Here is a 20,369-nt window from a genome sequence, read left to right on the forward strand (position 1 = left end):
GGGGACGTTGGAGGTGCCTGGCGAAGCTCAGCTTCCGGGACTGCGCCGAGCGGGGCTGGCGGTCCCGGCCCGGGGGCTTTGGCCGCAGAGCTCGCGGGTTCTGCAGTCTGGACTCGCATGGGGAGATCGCGATGTTCTCCTCCCAGGCCGGCGCCCGGCCGCGGACGTGGGAGGCTAGTCCCTCAGAGCACAAGAAGTGGGTGGAAGTAGGTGTCCGGAGGGCTGGGTCTTGGACTTCGGCTTGACCCGGGGCGCTCACGCCATCCCCTCGCCCGGCTCTCGTTCAGCCCCGAGGTGTGATGGCTAATGACCTAGCCTGGGGCTTCCAAGCTTCTGGATCCCCGTCCAGTGTTCTGCCTACTTCCAACCCCCTTCTGCTCTCTGCGACAGTCTCTTTATAATAAGCTGTAACCTGCACCTCTCCTCCCGCCTTTCAAAGCCGTCCTCGCTGCCTCGCCTTCCTCATTCTAGCATGAATTTTGGGTAGAATTTATCCCGATGGTTTAAAAGAATTAACCTACCGATTAAGTCCTTGGCACTTTGAGGCGGGGTGGGGAGTAAATTTTAGCACATCATTAAGGTGTTTTGAGAATTAAAATTAAGATAATGAAACTCACTTCCCAGCCCAACTTTTCAGCTAAGTTTTAGATTTGACAGGTCTAAACTTAATATATGTTAGTAATAAAAATAGTAGAACAAATGGTTTCTGTTTTATTAACTGAAGATTTTTAATGTTCTTTAGGTATTTAGAGCATGCGATGAAGATAACAAAGGCTATCTAAGCAGAGAGGACTTTAAAGTTGCTGTTGTAATGCTGTTTGGTTACAAGCCATCCAAGGTAGAAATTTCTTCTGTATTTGGGGACAGCGCAGAGAATACAATAGTGGTGGTGGGTTAGTTGTCAAGTTGTGTCTTACTCTTGCGACCCCATGGACTGTAGCCTGCTAGGCTCCTCTGTCCATGGGATTCTCCAGGCAAGAATCCTGGAGTGGGTTGCCATTCCCTTCTCCAGGGGATCTTCCTGACCCAGGGATTGAACCAGGGTCTCCTGCATTCCAGGCAGATTCTTTGCCAATTGAGCTACAAGGGAAGCCCAATACAGTAGTGGATGGATTCTAAGTAAAGTGCAGAGGGCTAGCTTAGGATGTTTATAAAACAAACCATTGCCTTTTGAGCAATTTTAGAGATGTGTCCAGTGCTGAATTTTACTTTCTTCTTAAGAACCCAAATAAGTGATGAATTAGAATCTATAAAAACTAAGTTACCACAAGCCTGGCAATAATTATGTTAAATGTGAGATATTAGCATGGTTTCAAGACAGAAGCCTGGGAGGGGGATGTTGGTAACAGGGGGAATTCACAGAGGAAGGGACGTGCAGGATTTTCTTTTTTTTTTAAACTAGAAAAAAAAAGTTGCCCCATTTAAATTATGAAAATAATGCATTTATATAGTCAAAAATTTAAAACTGACCAGAAAAATATGAAGTTGGATGTAAATCTCTTCCCTCCCTACTCCTCAGGAGTTACCATTATTAGCCATTTTCTTGTGTATCATCCCAAATTTCCTATGCATGACAAACACGCCTGGCATGCTATTGAAAGCATAGGAAGGTGCATAGTATGCCTGTCTTATTTTAGCTTGCTTTTTTCACTTGACAGTAGAAGAACATAAAAGCACACACACTACATTTAAGAAAAGGCAGTTGCCTAGTCGTCTCTAGCTAGTTTCCTTGTTTTGGTCATTTCAGTTGCTTCCATTATTTTTCATTCCTGCTAATATTGCTACAGTGAGCATTCTTTTGCAACTATATCTCTGTTTGTGAATGCATCTCTGTGGAATTAATTCCTAGAAGTATAAGTGCTAGCTACACTTGAAATTTCACTGGGCATTGCTTCTCCAGAAAAGGTTGCGCTAGTTAAGGAGAGCTGAGCTGAACTCCAGTGAGCCTCCTGCTTCAGTCGGACAGGTTTCCTGGGGCTCCCCATCCTTGCGTGCTCCCCTTGTCCTCTACACCCATTCTAGTCCCAGGCCCCTCTTGTTAAGCTGCCGAGTTGGGATAGATCAGAGGCGAGATCTTGGCCAGGTGTAGGAGATTCAGTGGCAGGCATCAGCCCGGGGGAGCACTCGGGGCTGTCTCTGGAATGCCCTCCCTCCCGCCCTCGCTGGACCAAGGGATTCGGCGGCCACTTGGGCTCAGCTCTGCCTTGTGATCGAGCTCTACTTGTCTCAGATTACAGACCCCACGAAGCCGGGGGCCACATAGCGTCCACTTCTCCATCATGCTTAGGTGTATCACAACTTCACTGTTAGTGTGTTCTGTTGATTCAACTGGGTCCCATGAACAGCTCGGGTAGGTTCTGAGTGGTTCAACTGCCAGGGGGTTGCTTAGTTACTGTGAGGTTGATTCTGGAGCTCAGAGAAGTCCTCAGGGCTAGTCAGGGCTACCTCCCAGAAAGTGCAGCTCTCCTGTTAACCTGCACTCATTTCAGCTGGAATTCCAGAACAGGTCGGCCACGTGGACCCAGCCTGTGAAACACTGCGTTTAACCCAGGTTCAGTTGGAAAGATACCTGGCCTCGTTCTGCCCTTACTACTTTCGGATCTACTCACTCGGTTTTAATTTTAGGGCATAAGTGAAGAATTTAATGACATGTACAGTGATAGGGTAATGTACGTACTACACACCATCAAGTTTAACAGGTTGTTACTTTCGGTTGAGGTTTTGGAGTTTACTTTTTAATCAAAGCAAATGCTTGTTGACTACAGGCTGCTAAACAGTAAAATACTGATGTAACAAATCACCTATACACTTAAGAATCATTTGTAACCATCATGAACATTTAAGTGAAAATGTATTCCCTCTGAAACCTAACAGGTTTTTACTCTTATATTAGGTTGAGGTTTGGGGTTTTGTTTTTAAATATTGCTTTTGAGCAAATGAAATAACTCCTGAATGCAGGTCATGAAGCTGTAAGTCACTTTTATGTAATAAATCACTCTACATTCATGAAAACATTTACAGAATGAGATTTATTATATTCTCATATAGTAAGAGGAGCAGTTCCAAGTGGCTAGAAATATAAAGATGAATAAAACATAGATGCTGCTTTGAAGCAGGGCTTCCCAGGGGGCATCAGTGGCAAAGAATCCACCTGCCAGTCCTGGAGACACAAGAGATGTGGGTCAGGAAGATCCCTGGAATGGGAAACAGCAACCCACTCCAGCATTCTTGCCTGGAAAATTCCATGGACAGAGGAGCCTGCCGGGCTATCGCCCACGGGGCCGCAAAGCGACAGACACAGCTGAGCAACTGAGTGCACACACGCTTTGAAGCAGTTCCCAGTTTAGAGAGACTTATAAACTCTGAGAAATACTGAGACAGAGATTAAGAACAGAAAGAGGAGAAGGTGAGGAGTTCTAGTGGTACTTGTAATAGGAGGTTGGGCCTGTTTAGACCAGCAGAGATAGACTCCACTGGTATGAAGGGTCTGGGGGCGCCCCGGGGTGGTGGGAGAAGCTGTCCCGGTGATTGGACCTGGTGACTATACCGGAGCGATGTGGCCACAGGACTGAAAGGATAAGAAGAGGGAAGCTCCGAAGGCGGGGTTTGGGGGAAGGGCAGTGAGCTCACACAGCGGTGCGCTAACACCGAGGAGATGCAAGCGCCGGAAGTGCACGTGCTGTGTTTTTTGTGTTTTTCACTTTTTATTTGTGTTGGGATACAGCTGAGCAGCGATGCTGAGACAGTTTCAGAAGAACAGTGAAGGGACTCAGCCATACGTATGTGTGTATCCATTCTCCCCCAGCGCCCCCTGCCATCCAGGCTGCCCCCTGACGTGAGCAGCCTTCCCTGTGCCCTGCAGCAGGTCCTTGTTGGTTCTCCATGTTAAATACAGCCGTGTGCACTCGCTGGTTAAGTCCCGTGCTGGATGATGAGGTGACGATGGTGCTAACGAGCAGCTCTCAGGCTGTGCTGCCTCCCTCATGAGGAATCTGAAATCGGGTGGAGAGGGGAGGGCGGAGATAGATTTGGGGTTCCTCACAGGTGTGCGAGTGGATGTCACCGGCCAGGAAGGGTGTGCAGAGTGTGAAGGGCGGCACGCTCTCCGCTCTCCCGAGGGGAGAGCCTGGGGGCGTCTGCACATTTAAGGTCGGTGGGGACCCCAAGAGGAAGGCGCACCGGGAGCTAGTCTTCTGGAAGGGTCAGGAAGAACCGGGAAAGTGTAGGGCATGGAATCCGAGGTGGAGAAGCTATGTCGCATGTTGCCAAGATCCTAATTCCGTGATGTTTGTAAAAGTCTTGCAGCAATGTGGGAAAATGCTGGTGTTTTAATACTTAGTGAAGGCGGGTCCACAAACAATACACAGTGCGTTCTCGAATATGTTTGCAAATGCGTGGGTAGGAAAGGAGGAGGTCGGATGGACGAGACTGGGATTGATGTACACAGAGTGCAGTGTGTAAAGCAGAGAGCTGATGGGAGCTGACTTCACAGCACAGGGGCTCTGCCTGGTGCCCTGCAGTGACCTGAATGGGAAGGAAAGCCAAAGGTGACGATGGAGCGGCCGTATGGATGTGTGTGACCGGGTCACTTTGCTGTAGGAGGAAAGCCCAAACCAGAGGGACCCTGTGGATGCATGTGACCGGGTCACTTTGCTGTAGGAGGAAATCCCAAACCAGAGGGGCCGTATGGATGTGTGTGACCGGGTCACTTTGCTCTAGAAAGAAAGCCCAAACCAGAGGGGCCGTATGGATGTGTGTGACCGGGTCACTTTGCCTTAGTAGGAAAGCCCAAACCAGAGGGGCCCTATGGATGTGTGCGACCGGGTCACTTTGCTGCGCGGCATAAACTTAACACAACGCCGGGAAACAGCTGTACTCCAATTTTGAAAAAAACGCACGGGAAAAAGGAAAGCATACCTGGTGGAAATGTGGACGGTGGTTTTCACTGGATGGCTTTTTTTTCATTGTTTCTCTTCATAATGTAAAAATATTTTTTATGTTTTCTACATTGTTACTATTACAGTCAGGAAGAAAATATTTTAAATGAAGCCAAAGAGCCCATTGTTACAACTGCTTGTACTTGTGTAAGACAGAAAGGTTACCTTGTAGTGTATGCTGTATGTATGACAGCCAAGTTGATTTTAAGTGATTTAACTGTTTTGATCAATAGATTAAAGCTTTGGGGGCCATTAGCATCTGTAGCAGATTAGCTCCTGGTGTCTTACTGACAGAACAGTAAAATGATTGTGATTTGTCTGTTGGATTCAACAAAGATGGTTTCTCATACATTCCTTTCTTGCATCCCAGGAATTAAGAACTTATACTGTGAAAACATTGATGAAATTATATATTCTATTTTTTTTTTCTTTTCTAGATAGAAGCTGATTCTGTGATGTCTTCAGGAGATCCAAACACTTCTGGTAATGTGAAAGTTAATTTTTACTACCTACCTTATTTAGACACTCATGAAACGAAAACAAACAGAGACTCTAAAGTGTTCTGTTAAAGCAAATCTTTGCTTTGTTTCCATTACCCCCAAAACAAGAGGTTTGGTTCTTTTAGTTTTGATGAATCAATGTATTCACAAGTATGTTTATTATCAGAGAATTTTCAACTATTTAAAAGCCTGAAGAGTGGTACTTCTAATTGGAACATCCCATGGATGATCTGGGTTTTCTGAGCAGCTGAGTGAACAGAAGTGGTACTTACTGAAATGGAAAGACTAGGGGGAAAGATTTAAGGTTTGGAGACAGCAAGAGTTCAATTTTGAGTTTGAAAGGTTTTGCTCAAGGACATCCAAGCAGTCAGGCTGTATGAGTTTAGAATTCAGAGCAGAGCGCTAGGCTGCAGAGATGTTTGGGAGTCTTCAGCCTGTGGGTGGTTTTAAAGCCGTGGGAATGAATGAGACCCCCTGCGGGAGAGTGTGGGCTGAGAGCCATAGGAATGATAACCACCAGAAGTCAGGTAGGGGATGAAGAGATGGCCAAGGAGGCTTAGGAGGGGCAGAGGGCCCAGAGGAAGGGCAAGAGTGACCAGAAACCAACAGAAGCGGACGTTTCAAGGAGGAGGTGTGGTCAGCGCTGTTCAGTGCTATTGAAAGGTCCAGTAGCAAAAGAACTGAGGGGACCCGTGGAGCTGGCACCCCGGGGGCGCTGGGTGATTTTAGCAAGGGCCGTGTCAGCGCGTGCTGGGGACAGAGGCCGGGCTGCAGTCGTTGGAAGATAAACAGGACGTGAGAAAGCAACAGTGTGAGCAGGTCAGTCTTCCAGGAGGTCCAGCAGCTGTGGATCAAGAGCCCTTTGCTTTGCATCGTCTGCCTTTGTGTGCAACGTGAAGCTGTTTCTCAGCTCAGCCAGGTGACTGAGTGAAGAGGGGAAAGGCGGAGGAGAAAAGAGGTGACCCTGTTGTTTGAGGCGGTAGGGTCCACAGCACTCGGAATTGGCTTTTCAATTACAATTCATGACTTAACAAAAAGTTGCAAAATAAAAATAGTGCAGAGCATAGGCGTGTACCCAGACTCACTTACGGTTCGCACCTTACGCCGTCTCCCCTCTCGTCAGCACTTTCTGCCTCTTCTTGCCGAGCCTCCATAGCCTCGGCACGCTTGCCGGGAGCTCACGTCGACGCCTGTCTGTGCCGTCTGTGCAGCGGAGTCGGCCGTGACTTGGAGACCGAACGACAGCGGCCGGCTGCGATCCAGGGCTGTTGCTTGCTCTAGTTATGCCCTTCAGGGCGTCTTCCCTCATCTCATCCAGGAGTTAGTTCTGGGCACCGTGTCTCTTTAGCCTCTTCTAAGCCAGGACATTTCTGTAGACTTTTTTTTTTTTTTGGTGCCTTTTTACAGCATTGATTTTTTTGAGGAAATAGCCCACTCTTCGTTGTTTTGCTTTTTAGGACTAGCCCTCCTGTGCTTGCCTGGCATTCCTCCGTCGTTCGGTCGAGCTGTTGCGTCCTCAGACAGCATCGTGTTCGGGCGATCTTTCCTTCTCGGGGCACCACGTCTTGACACAGCAGATGTCTGTCTGTCTGTCTCTTGTAGCTGATGTTCATTTTCTCACTGGTCAGGATGTTGTCCGGTTGCTCCATTGTATTATTTCTCTTGATATTTTCTTCCCTTGCCACTCAGCAGCAGCCTGTGGAGAGGCGTGTTTGAAGTTGCAAAATTGTCCTTCTCGTCACCATCTCCCCCTGGATCTGGTATCCATTTATGATTCTTGTCTGATCCAGTTTTTGCCATATGGTTGCAAAGTAATGGTTTTCTAATCCCAGGCCTTCTTTCAGTTAGCCCTGGCATTTTTACTATAAGCAAGAGACTCCGTCTTCCTGATGGATGAGTCTAGCTCCTTTATCACTAAGGACTCGTGAGTTTGTGTGCCTTCGATGATTTATAATTCATTCCTGTACTTAACTGGGCTTTCCAGGTGCTGCTAGTGGTAAAGAATCTGCCTGCCAAGCCCAGGGGACACAAGAGAGGCAGATTTGATTCCTGGGGCGGGCAGATCCCCTGGAGGAGGAGATGGCAACCCACTCCAGTATCTTGCCCGGAGACTCCCATGCACAGAGGAGCCTGGTGGGCTACAGTCTGTGGCGTCGCAGAGTCGGACACGACCGAGTGGCTGAGCACACCATGCTGGATTATTTTAGCGCTCAGCTTGTCGGAGACTGGCCATCGCGTGCCTCCTTGAGTTGGCTCCTGTGTCCTTTTGACTATATTTTTCTTTCTTTTAAAAAATATTTTTATTTATAAATTTTGGATATACAGAAGAGTTTAGTAGATTATTTTTTGGATACAAGTTTGGTATCCCATGGGTTTCCCTGGTGGCTCAGGCAGTAAAGAATCTGCCGTAAATGCGGGAGACTTGGGTTCAATCCCTGGGTCAGGACGATCCCCTAGAGGAGGGCATGGCAACCCTCTCCAGTGTTCTTGCCTGCAGAATCCTGTGGACAGAGGAGCCTGGTGGGCTACAGTCCTTGGGATTGCAAAGAGTCGGACACAACTGAGCAAATAACACTTCCACTTTTCACTTTGGTATCACGTATTGAACATGACTTTGTGAACAATATTGCCTCTAGGAGAAGGTGTTTTTGCCTTTTTTTTTTTTTCCTTTTTGCAACATTGATATTTTTGAGGAGATAGCCCACTCTTCACTGTTTCATTTTTTTTTTTAACTCCCTAACTTGATGGAATTTCCCCAGGTTTTAAATTTCTTATTAAAATTTTTCACACTGTCAAAACATTCAAATATTGTTTCTTTGCTCTTCAGTTTAGATTGTAAGTTCTTGGTGAGAGCTTCTGTATGTATTTTTTTCTGGGTTTCTATGTGAACCTTCTAGTCTAGAAAGATTTCTGTCTTCTGGCAGAAGGATTTCTCACAGTTTTTGCACTGTTCGGGTTTCTCTGCTTTGGGAGGCCTCTGGGAGTTAGTGAGTGATTCTCTGGATGCTCTTGTTTATATAGTGTTTCTGCATAAATACACGGAGCTTGCCAAAGGCACTCTCACAGTCCCTGTTCCCATAGAGCTTCTCCCTCCTCTGGGTCCTTTGATTCCTAATTAGAGATTTGACCTCACAAAGGAGGTTTTCTTTCCTTAACCATTTATCTGATGTACAAATAGGTATTATTCTGGAAGAAAGGTGGCCCATGTTCTTCACAGGTGAGGCGAGCTCTCTGATGTAAAGGTTGACCTCTGAAAACTCCTCCCGCAGTCCGTATCCTAGCACCCCCCCGTGTGTGTCATGTCACGTTTAGTGAGACACGCCTTGTACACGTGTGTCACACCACATGGCTTCTCTATGGTGACTTGCTGTGCACTGCAGTGTAACTTCTGGCAGAAGGTTTGTCCACCTTTACTGCGTTCTAAAAGTTTCTCTCTTTTTTAAACAATGTCTGTTTGTTTGGCTGCCCCGGGTTTCAGCTGCAGCGCGGGGGGGTCTTCAGTCTTCAGCTGCGGCGTGCGGGACCTTTCGTTGCCACCCACGGGATCTAGTTCCCTCATCAGGGATCGAACCCTGGCCTCTCCCATTGTGACCGTGCAGTCTTAGCCACTGGACCACCGGGGCGGCCCCTGGAGGCTTCTCTTGAGGGTGAGTGCCCCGATACGATGTGAGGACTGGTCTGTGGCAGAGGATCTTCCAGGCACGCTGTTAGTAGTCTCCCCGCTGCACTTTCTCTTTTTCTGATGTTCGAGAGAGCGTTGACCTGTGGCTGGAGACTTTGTAAATTTCATGAACGTTTTCTCTCCTCCCCAAGTTCTCTATGCTTAGTTATTCAGTCCTGTCCTATTCTTTGTGACCCCATGGCCTGCCAGGCTCCTCTGTCCATGGGGATTGTCCAGGCAAGGACACTGGAGTGGGTTGCCATGCCCTCCTCCAGGGGATCTTCCGCACCCAGGAATTGAACCCAGGTCTCTGGCTTTGCAGGAAGATTCTTTACCGTTTGAGCCACCAGGGAAGCCACCCCCCACCCAAGTTCTCTAATGCTTGGCTTTGCACCTCCTGCAGAGACAGTTCTCACACGTCCGCAGTCATGGAGCTTCCTTTTGATGTTAGGTCTGACGTACATTAAAGCTCTAAGGTTTGGACGGGAGTTCCTCTGCAGGTACTGCCTTCACGTGGCCTCTCCTGAAGCCTCGTTCGCTTATGGATGATGAAGAGCACCTCACTCTGGGAGATTTTCTCAAACTCATAGTGGCCTGAGGGTTGCTGCAGAACTGGAGGCTCTCACCCTGAGAGGAGGCTTCCCTGCGAGGGCTCTCTGACTTTGGTGATGTGCCCTCAGAGCTGCTCTCATAAGCATGGCCCTCGCGTTCATTATCAGGGATATTGCAGCTGCTCCCACAGCCGCTTCTCCATCAGATTGTTAGCATGCTTCCTGTTGCAGCATCTTTTCCGAAGAATCAGTTTTTAAATAAATTTCAGAAAGTTACAAGGCTATGGTTTTTCCAGTAGTCATGTATGGATGTGAGAGCTGGACCATAAAGAAATGACACTTTTGAACTGTGGTGTTGGAGAAGACTCTTGAGAGTCCCTTGGACTGCAAGGAGATCCAACCAGTCCATCCTAAAGGAGATTGGTCCTGGGTGTTCATTGGAAGGGCTGATGTTGAAGCTGAAACTCCTATACTGTGGCCACTTGATGTGAAGAGCTGACTCATCAGAAAAGACCCTGATGCTGGGAAAGATTGAGGGCAGGAGGAGAAGGGGACGACAGAGGATGAGATGGCTGGATGGCATCACCGATTCAATGGACATGGGTTTGGGTGAACTCCGGGAGTTGGTGATGGACAGGGAGGCTTGGCGTGCTGCAGTGCGTGGAGTTGCGAAGAGTCGGACACGACTGAGCGACTGAACTGAACTGGACAGAAGGTTGCAAAGTAGATTAGCCATCGGAGACGTTCAGGGGAAGGCAGGGTTGGAGGAGTGAGGTCTGAGTGTAGGTGCTCAGTACCTCCCTCCGGAATCGCTGTGGAGGCCTCTCCTTCGTCCGCAGGCTTCCTGGCTCCCCCTTCCTCTCAGGTTCTGATGTCAACGGCAAATTGACCTTCTCAAAGCACCACATTCTTCATGAGTAGAGGAGTAGGCTTACAGCCAGGATACTAACTTTCCAACCAGCTGCAGTTCATGTCCCCTTGAAAGGGGACACTCCAGAGCACAGACATCCTTGCGAACGTAAAACAGCCAGCCTCGCAAGAAGTCACTGCCGAACTCTGAGTGCTGCTGACATAGCGGTTTTTCATGAGACCTGTTCGGTCCTGGACCAGTTCCAGACCATCAGCCCCTTCTTTTCTCCCCTTCAGTGACTTGAGTCGCATTTAATGTTATTTATTTTTTAAAAATACTTCTTTGACTATGCTGGATCTTAGTCCCGGCACACAGGATCTCTGGTCTTTGTTGTGACGCGCAGGCTATTTCTTAGTTGCGGCATCTGAGGTCTTTGGTTGTGGCACTTGGGGTCTGGCTCCCTGACGGGATCGGACACGGCCACGCTGCATTGGGAGCATGCCGCCATAGCCCCTGGGCCACCAGGGAGGCCCCTAACTTTCCCTTTTACAGGAAAAGTTTATACACAGATTCTTTTACCAAATATATCATCTCTCTCCTTAATGTTTTGATCTTAAAACCTGAAGTGTTGGCCTTGGTTTTCTGGGAGCTATTCATGCAGATAATCCACTTCCCGAAGTTGCTCTCTGCTGCTGCTAGTTAGTGAGTTGTGTCCAACTCTTTGCGACCCCGTGGACTACAGCCCACCAGGCTCTTCTGTCTGTGGGATCTCCCCAGGCAAGGATACTGGGGTGGGTTGCCATTCCTTCTCCAGGGGATCCTCCTGCCCCAGGGATTGACCCCACGGCTGTGTCTCCTGCATTGCGGTGGCTTCCCTACCTGCTAAGCCACCGGCAAGTCCTTCTGGATAGCTGTGACTTGGGCATTCTCCCACTAGGTGTAGCTCTTCTTACGTCTAGAAAAGGCCATGCCAGGTCTCCAACATGCCATCCCACGCGAGGGCCTGTTGCTGCCCAGCTTCCTGGGGGAGGTCCAGAGTCACGGCCTGGGTTGAACCCAGCCGGGCAGAGCCCTGACGATGTACACGCTGCCAACGGTCCTAAACCTTCACGCCCAAACTCTGCGTCCCTGGCTCTCTGTTTTATAAAAGGTGGGCCATCTCTGTCGAGGCTCCTTGTGAAAATTAGGATGAGTGAAAAGTTTAGACAAGGCCGTGAGAAGAGCAGGCTATCTCAAGGAAGGTCACACTGGGAGGATTCGAGAGCAGCCAGAATGAACAGCAAAAAGGCGCTGATGCCGTTTTTAATGCTCATAACCTGACAAAGCACGGGAGTGTCAGGAGCAACTATTTGGGCACCAGGAACAAGAAGTTACATAATACTAACAGGAGGGAAAATCAAGCCACGTGTTTAAGGAAGCGACAGACGAGAGTTGGTGCTGCCTTTAGTACACACTGCACGCGTGCGTGCTCACTCACTTCAGTCGTGTCTGACTCTTTGTGACCCTGTGGACCAGCCCGCCAGGCGCCTCTGTCCGTGGGATCCTCCCGGCAAGAACCCGGGAGAGGGCTGCCATTTCCTCCTCCAGGGGGTCTTCCTGGCCGAGGCATCAAACCCATGACCCTGGTGTCTTCTGCATCGGCAGGGGGGTTCTGTTACCGCTGAGCCACCTGGTATTGCAGCCTCATTGTAGAGGGTTTTATTTCTGTTCTCTAAGAGTATAGAACATGTCATATCTTCTCTAACTACAGAAAATGAAGAAGTTTGAATATAGAAGAGCCTAGAAAATGGTCATATGTTCCCTTTTTTCAAATGAGTAGACTGAACTCCAGGGAGTAATAAAAAATCTTAATCCTGGCATTTGGTGGTTCTTTATTGGTTTATAAAATACTTTCCTGCGTGTTACAGTATTTATTGTTATTACAGACAATAATTATAGCTTGATTCCTTGAACATTTACCCGGTGCAGATGCTGTGATGAGCATCGTGCAGGGATCGTCAACGTTAACACAGCTCTATGTCAGGGTTCCCGGTGGCTCAGCTGGTAGAGAATCCGCCTGCAGTGCTGGAGACCTGGGCTTGATCCCTGAATTGGGAAGATCCCCTGGAGAAGGGAAAGGCCGCCCACCCCAGTGTTCTGGCCTGGAGAAGTCCATGGACTCTACGGACCATGGTGCCGCAAAGAGTGGGACATGATGGGGCCACTTGCGCCTTCATATCAGGGTTATCTCGTTTTATAAGCTAAAGCCATCCTGAAGCTCTCAGAGGTTAAGTAACCTGCGCAGGTGGTGCAGCTAGCTAGCATGTAGCGGGCCGCAGGACTCGAATCTCTAAGCTTACCCTCACAGCCGTTTGCTAATGCGTGATGTTAACAGTGCCGTGGGTCATATTAGTCATTGTGATGGAGCTGAGGCCAGTCTTCACTGTCCCGGGCACTCAGCGAATGAATGAGTCGACATCAGGGGTTGGTCAGTACACAAAAGACAAGCCGCCAGGTTCTGTGCCATTGCCAGAGGTTGATGTCAGACTTGCTCCTGAGGGTCCAGAGCAAAAAGAGAGTCACTGCCCAGTCTGCGATCAGCAGCCGCGCCACAGAAGCTACTTCTCCAGAGAGACGTGGTCTTCCCTGGCGTAGGGCTTGTCCCCCACAAGGTCTCAGGAGAGGCTGATGAGCGGACACTGATGTCTGCACACAGTTCAGGAGATACAGTAGTGAAGTGTGTAAAGTTTCCTGAACTTTCTTCGTTGTACGTGTGCTCAGTTGCTTCAGTTGAGTCCAGCTCTTTGAGGCCCTACGGACAATGGCCCGCCAGGCTCCTCTGTTCCTCTCCAGGCGAGAACACTGGAGTGGGTTTCCATGTCCTCCCCCAGGGGATCTTCCCGACCCAGGGATCCGTCCCATGCCCCTTGTGTCTCCTGCGTTGGCAGGCGGGTTCTTTACCACTAGCGCCCCCCGGGAAGCCCTTCTTCAGCGTAGGCCAGTGGTTTAATGCTGCGTGTGTCTGGGCGGTTCTGGGAAGGGCAAGGCCACGGGTGATCTCAGGGGGGTTGACTTCACTGTGGATGACTGTAGAGCACCAACAACAGCCACGACTATGAGACTCTGGCTTAAGCTGCCCAGTGTACGTTGCCCCCACTGAATCCACAACAGCTGTCTGTGCATTTTTAATCCCAGATCATATAACATATGCTTGGAGAGGAAAATCAAAACAAAGAACATTAGAATTTTGTTTCCACTGGATGATTAGATCATGCTTTTTTCCCACCCACCCCCTTTCTTTCTGTTTTCTTACATGGTTTCCCTTTCAAAACAAGAAACACATTTTACTTTCATACTTAACAGGAAAAAAAGCTTTCTAGGAGCTTACTTTAAATCGTCAGCGATGGAAAAATCGAAGAAGTCGATTCATCACGATGGTGATTGTGGACTGTTTGGCTCAGTCGTGCTATCCAGGATCAGGTTAATCGAAAAATTGTGTCTGGTGAGGCTAATGACCTTTGTTTGTTGCTGTCTCACCTGAGTTGTTTTGAGCAAGGTCATTGACGATGAAAGGTGTTCTTTCCCTAAATTTAAATGTCCATTCTCTAGCCTTTCCTGTGATGCTGGAGGCACGTTTGTGTGTCTGTTTTGTGTATATTTTTTTGTCTGGGGCTTCTCCCTGAGGAACTGAGGCCACAGCACAGCAGATGTGGCTGGCGTTTGACTTTGGATTTAATTCGCTCTGTTCTTTTCTGTCGTTAGGAAACACGTTCGCATTATGGTGGCGGTTTAGTCGCCCAGCCGTGTCCAGTTCTTTGCGACCCGGACACGCTCCTCTGTCCATGGAATTCTCCAGGCCAGAACACTGGCGTGGGTTGCCATTTCCTTCTTCAGGAATCTTCCTGACCTAGGACTCAAACCTGGGTCTCCTGCATTGCAGCAGACTCTTTACTGACTGAGCTACGGACGTTATACTCACCTTGAAATCCTAGGACCGGTTTGTTGTTGCTTCTCTGCTTTTTGGCTAGCCTCGAGGCGTGTGGGATCTCACTTTCCGGATCAGGGACTGAACCCACACCCCCTCACTGGAAGTGTGGGGTCCTGACCACTGGTTGTTGTTGTTAAGTCGCTCAGTTGTGTCTGACTCTTTGTGACCCCATAGACTGCAGCACTTCAGGCTTCCCTGTCCCTCACCATCTCCCAGAGTTTGCCCAAGTTCATGTCCATTGAATCGGTGATGCCATCCAATCATCTCATCCTCTGTCGTCCCCTGCTCCTTATGCCTTCAGTCTTTCCCGGCACCAGGGTCTTTTTCAGTGAGTGAGTTCTTCACATCAGGTGGCCAAAGTATTGGAATTTCAGCTTCAGCATCAGTCCTTCCAATGAATATTAGGACTGATTTCCTTTAGGGTTGACTGGTTGGATCTCCTTGTGGTCCAAGGGACTCTCAAGAGTCTTCTCCAACACCAGAGTTCAAAAGCACCAGTTCTTCGGTGCTCAGCTTTCTTTATCGTCCAACTCTCACATCCATACATGACCACTGGAAAATCCATACCCTTGACTAGACGGAGCTTTGTTGGCAAAGTAACGTCTCTGCTTTTCACCACGCTGTCTAGGGTGGTCACAGCTTTGTCTCTGCTTTTCACCACGCTGTCTAGGGTGGTCACAGCTTTGTCTCTGCTTTTCACCACGCTATCTAGGGTGGTCACAGCGTTGTCTCTGCTTTTCACCACGCTGTCTAGGGTGGTCACAGCTTTGTCTCTGCTTTTCACCACGCTGTCTAGGGTGGTCACAGCGTTGTCTCTGCTTTTCACCACGCTGTCTAGGGTGGTCACAGCTTTGTCTCTGCTTTTCACCACGCTGTCTAGGGTGGTCACAGCGTTGTCTCTGCTTTTTACCACGCTGTCTAGGGTGGTCACAGCTTTGTCTCTGCTTTTCACCACGCTGTCTAGGGTGGTCACAGCGTTGTCTCTGCTTTTCACCACGCTGTCTAGGGTGGTCACAGCGTTGTCTCTGCTTTTCACCACGCTGTCTAGGGTGGTCACAGCGTTCCTTCCGAGTAATACGTCGTAGGGAAGATAGAAGAAGCACTGTCGCTGGCGTGACAGCCAGATGCCACATGAGCATAGAGACAAGAAGACCCCCAAGAGAGCAAGAGGTCGCTCGAGAGGCCTCTTGGAAGAGAGCGGCCCTCGCTTCCTGCCCGAGGAGTGGGCCTGAGCCGGGTGTGGAAGGCTGGCGCCATCAGAGGAGGTGGAGAAGCACGGAGGTCAGGCGGCGTGCACGATGGCAGATGGCGGCGTCCAGCCTGTCCTCCAGCTCCCGGGGGCCGTGTGTGCTGCTGTGCCAGGTGCGTGCAGGCCTCAGGGTCGGCTTAGACTGAGGCCTGCACCGCCCGTCCCCGCACCCACGTGGCCTGTCTTGTCTCTGCACGGTGCCCAGGTGTTCGTTAGTGGTGGAGAGGCGGGGCTTTGTCACTGACTGTCCATTGCTAGCAGTGGAAAGGCCAGGTCCACCCTCTCTCCTCTGGAGGGGCCCTTTCTGCTTGCCAGCCCTGTGGAGTTTCTCCCACAGACCCCCCTACCCCAGGTGTCCCTCTCCTTCAGATCCCTGCCCCTCATTTTAGAGCACCCCTCTTCCCTGCGCTCCTTTCCAATTTCATACCCAAGGTCTGTAGAGTCAAAGCTATGGTTTTCCCAGTGGTCATGGACAGATGTGAGAGTTTGGCCATAAAGCTGAACGCAGAAGAATGGATGCTTTTGAACTGTGGTGTTGGAGAAGACTCTTGAGAGTCCCTTGGACTGCAAGGAGATCCAACCAGTCCATCCTAAAGGAAATCAGTCCTGAATATTCATTCATTGGAAGGACTGATGCTAAAACTGAAACTCCAGTACTTTGGCCACCTGATGCGAAGAACTGACTGATTGGAAAAGACCCTGATGCTGGGAAGGATTGAAGGCAGGAGAAGGGGACGACAGAGGATGAGATGGCTGGATGGCATCACTGACTTAGTGGACCTGAGTTTGAGTAAACTCTGGGAGCTGGTGATGGACAGGAAGGCCTGGCGTGCTGCGATTCTTGGAGTCACAGAATTGGAAAGGACTTGGCGACTGAACAGGAGCGCCGACAGTACGCTCTCGGCTGTCATTCTGTTGAAATCAAGTCCCGCTGGAAACAGAATCCACCCTCCTTGAAACATTTAACATGCCACACCAGCATGGAGTACGGTGCGTACCTGTGAATGAACGGTGTTCAGAGTGAGTGACCCTGGTGGAAGCTGGGAGTTGGGAAGGGGGAGATTTAAGGACAATTTGCCTGGAAGGAATAATGAAGCTTTAAATTCCAGAATAAGGTATTAGGACTTGGCACTATTAATGCTGAGGAACCTTTGAAGGTTTATGAGCAGGAGATGTATTTAATAAAACAGGTAGTGATTCCTGCCCGCGTCTGATAGAAAGAAGGGCTTATTGGCTCAGGCTTCTCTGTTCTGCTGTAAGCTGTCTTCACGCTTCCTCTCCGTTTTCCTCCCAGTGATAGGGTAAGACTTGATTTCTGCCAGTGAGAGGGACTCTTTTCTCTTCATTCCCCTGCTCTTAAGCAGGTGGGTAGAGGAAAACATCAGTCCTGTGGGTTTCCTCTCCCACCTCACTGTGGCAGCTCGCCGCCGCTGATGCCACGAAAGCCCTTCTGCCCTTACAGTGTTTTTATGGGAACACATTCTATCCTTTTTTCCCCCCTCTGCACGTCCGCCAAAAATCATAATCTGAATTTTATTTCTCAAACTAAAAAGGCTTGCATTATACCTTTTAAAAGTCCACTTGATCCTTTCAAGCCCTCATTTTTAGGCATTTTCAGTCCCCGGAAAAAATTAATATATGGCCCAATGAATGGGAGCCCTACCCTCTCTACTAAAGCTCGGACCAGACCTCCAGTCTACATAACTTGCATTTCTGTCACTCTCCTTCCTCTCCTGGGTTTAAGCTTGCTGTGATAGCCAAAAACGAGATGACTCCTTTTTCAAGAGGGTTTCTTTCTGCATGCTGACCCTGAAACTTAGAACTGTGAGCCACAAAAAAAAAAAAAAAAAGAAAAAGAAAAAACTGCCAAGGAAAAATGTATATGGTTTTATTGTACTTTTTGAATATATCCACCCCTGTGGTGAAAGATGATTACCCTCCTAGGAAATTGCTTAAAAAGAGAAAAGGAGAAAAGATGGCGTTTTTCTGATATATCTCTGTGACATGTACTAAGAAGCTTGGAGAGGAATGTATACATTCAGCATAGAACAGGAAGGGTCCTTTTGCCCAGAGCCGTTTATCAGATGGGAAGGAGCGCTCTCCGTGGTGTGGGAGATGCGCAGAGCTGCAGAGTCTGGAAGGATCCGTGAGGATCGTTGGCCCCAGTGGGCTTTACGGCAGGATCCGCAATCCTGGGTCCTTCCTGTTGGGGAACTTCCAGGGGCTGCTGGAGAGGAAAGCCTGGGGAGCCCACCTCTTTGCAACCAGGATGCCTTGCCTTCATCTTTACACAGTGGGGTTTCCTATTTTTATAAAGAAGAACCTTTCCTACAGCTAAAAAAAAAAAAAAAAAAAAAGTCTGAGAACCACTGATAGAGTCAATTTGCCCAGACAGTTTTTTAAAATTCATTTTTAATCGGAGGATAATTGCTTCAGAGTGTTGTGTGGGTTTCCCCCGTGCATTAACATGAACCAGCCGTAGGTTTACAGCGCCCTGCGTCGTGAACCTCCTCTCTTGCCCCACCATGCCCCACCCCTCTGGGTGGTCAGGGCGCCAGGCTGAGCTCCCTGTGTGACACGGAGGCTTCCCCTCCGCCCTCTGCTCCGCTTACCGTCGTGTGTAATATCTCAGGGCTGCTCTCTCGGTTCGTCTCACCCCCTCCTGCCCCCGCTGTGTCCATACGTCTGTTCTCCGAGTCTCTATTACCTGACCTAGGCAAGTTTTGAACACCTTCCGGAGATTAGTAATAAACACGAAACACACAGGTCTACGTGACCCCTATTGTTATGGCCTTAACATGTAACTACACAAGGTGTATTTATGTAACTTTTATCATTAGAAAAGACTCAGAAGACTCCACCTTGTATTTGGAATTAGAAGGTTCTGAACATTCTCTTTCATTCCAGGGGTGGACACAGGTAATGCATTTAGAGTTATGGTGAGTCTTTGTGAAGTGGTCATTTCAGGTTCGAATACTGTGACAGCAGGTGGAGCTCGTAGTAGAAACTGTATTTCTAGGCCATTTGAAGAGCAGTAAGACCTTTAAAACTTCCATTAAGGTGTTTGCATCACAGAGCTATAGGAGTAACCAGCCTTTATACATTGGCCTTGGAAAGTGAGCACTCAGCTGAGTGGAAACTGCCCTGTCCTTTCTGGAAAGAAACTTGCATTGGCATTGAACATGTTTGCATGTGTTCCCATTGACGATTAACACAAGTTAAAGGCAGGGTGGGCATGAGGCTGTAGGGTATGCTTACGAGTTTGATGTTGACGTAAGAACACAAGGTATATGATCCTGTGGGAAAAGAGTATGAATGAACTGATTACATATATGGGGTTATTTGCATCTTTAGGTTCTTTCTCCTTTTTTTGGCCATGCCATGAGGCTTGTGGGATCTTAGTTCCCCGATCAGGGATCCAACCCAGGCTCCCTGCATTAGAAGCTTGGAGTCTTAATGACGGAACTGCCAGAGAAGTTCCTGTTTCTTCTCTTTAAGTGGTAATAAGCATTGCAGTTGAAACCCACGTATATTTTCTCCTAGGAAATAGTAAAGAACATTTGCTTTTTATCCCCAAGATTATGAAATAAAGACCTGACTATACAGCTTCAAATAGCGATGAGTCTTCTGAATGTGTAATTTAAAAGATATTCCCGCTCATGTACCTCTTTTCCCTTGTGAATCTGCATCACGTATTAAACAATGCAGTTGTGCTTTCTTTTATCATTTCCCCAAATCAGATGCACTAAGTAAAGAGCAAATATTATGCATGTGTTTCCTTTCCCTCTGAATTTTGTTTTTCACTGTATCATAGGTATTAAGAAATTGGGGTTTCTAAAATGATGATTTTGCTGGCCGTGTGATTAAATAGCGACCTACTTTTTGGCATTAGTGTCCAGAGTTATAAGAGCATTTAAACCACACACATTTTAATGCTTTTTGCTGAAAACTCTAATAGAAAAAATGCCTTCTGGTGGCGCTAGTGATAAAAAATCCCACCTGCCAATGCAGTAGGCGAAAGAGATGTGGGTTCAATCCCTGGGTCGGGAAGATCCCGTGGAGGGGGGCATAGCAACCCTCTCCAGTATTCTTGCCTGGAGAATCCCATGGACAGAGGAGCCTGGCGAGTTATAGTCCATGGGGTCGCAAAGAGTTGGTCATGACAGAAGAGACTTAGTATGCACGCATGATTTTGTTTGCTTATTCAGCATGTGAGGAGTGCTTCCACAAGCAAAGTATCTTCCTAAACATGGGATAAATTTGACGACAGTGCTTCTCTCAGTGAGTCTCGGGTGAACGTGCGGCAGGTAATTAATTACCAGGGGGCCGATGAGACGGGAGCTGCATGGTGGTACAGCTGAGTGCCGTGGAGGAACGCGGTCCGGACGCGCGTTCCCTGCGGTGCGTCCTTCCAGAGCACAGGCCAAGCGCGCTGGTAGGTGCGAGGAGGCCCGCCTGCTGCCCAAAGCGTCTGCTGCCGCTTGTTCTTGCCTTTCACTCTCGGTCGCCCCCAAAGCATCAAACCGCTTGAAGTGAAGCTTGAAGTGAAGTCGCTCAGTCGTGTCCGACTCTTTGCGACCCCATGGACTGCAGCCCACCAGGCTCCTCTGTCCATGCGATTTTCCAGGCAAGAGTACTGGAGTGGGTTGCCGTT

At 48.7% G+C, this 20,369-nt stretch overlaps 1 protein-coding gene across 5 annotated transcripts in view; it reads left to right on the top strand.

The window, feature by feature from the left end:
• The window catches only part of EFCAB11 (EF-hand calcium binding domain 11), a 175,793-nt gene continuing 155,424 nt past the window's right edge, over positions 1 to 20,369 (top strand). For 2 of the 5 annotated variants that reach the window (XM_005686197.3, XM_018053852.1), the window contains exons 1-3: positions 6 to 206; positions 743 to 838; positions 5,375 to 5,420. In XM_005686197.3, the coding sequence (XP_005686254.1) occupies positions 132 to 206; positions 743 to 838; positions 5,375 to 5,420 (217 nt within the window). In that variant the 5' untranslated portion in view covers positions 6 to 131. Of the gene's footprint in view, positions 207 to 742; positions 839 to 5,374; positions 5,421 to 20,369 lie in introns of all 5 variants that reach the window. The other 3 variants (XM_013967384.2, XR_001296226.2, XM_018053853.1) reach the window with 3 other exon arrangements.

The sequence above is a fragment of the Capra hircus genome, chromosome 10 (genome assembly GCF_001704415.2).
Source record: "Capra hircus breed San Clemente chromosome 10, ASM170441v1, whole genome shotgun sequence".
Lineage (NCBI taxonomy): Eukaryota > Metazoa > Chordata > Mammalia > Artiodactyla > Bovidae > Capra > Capra hircus.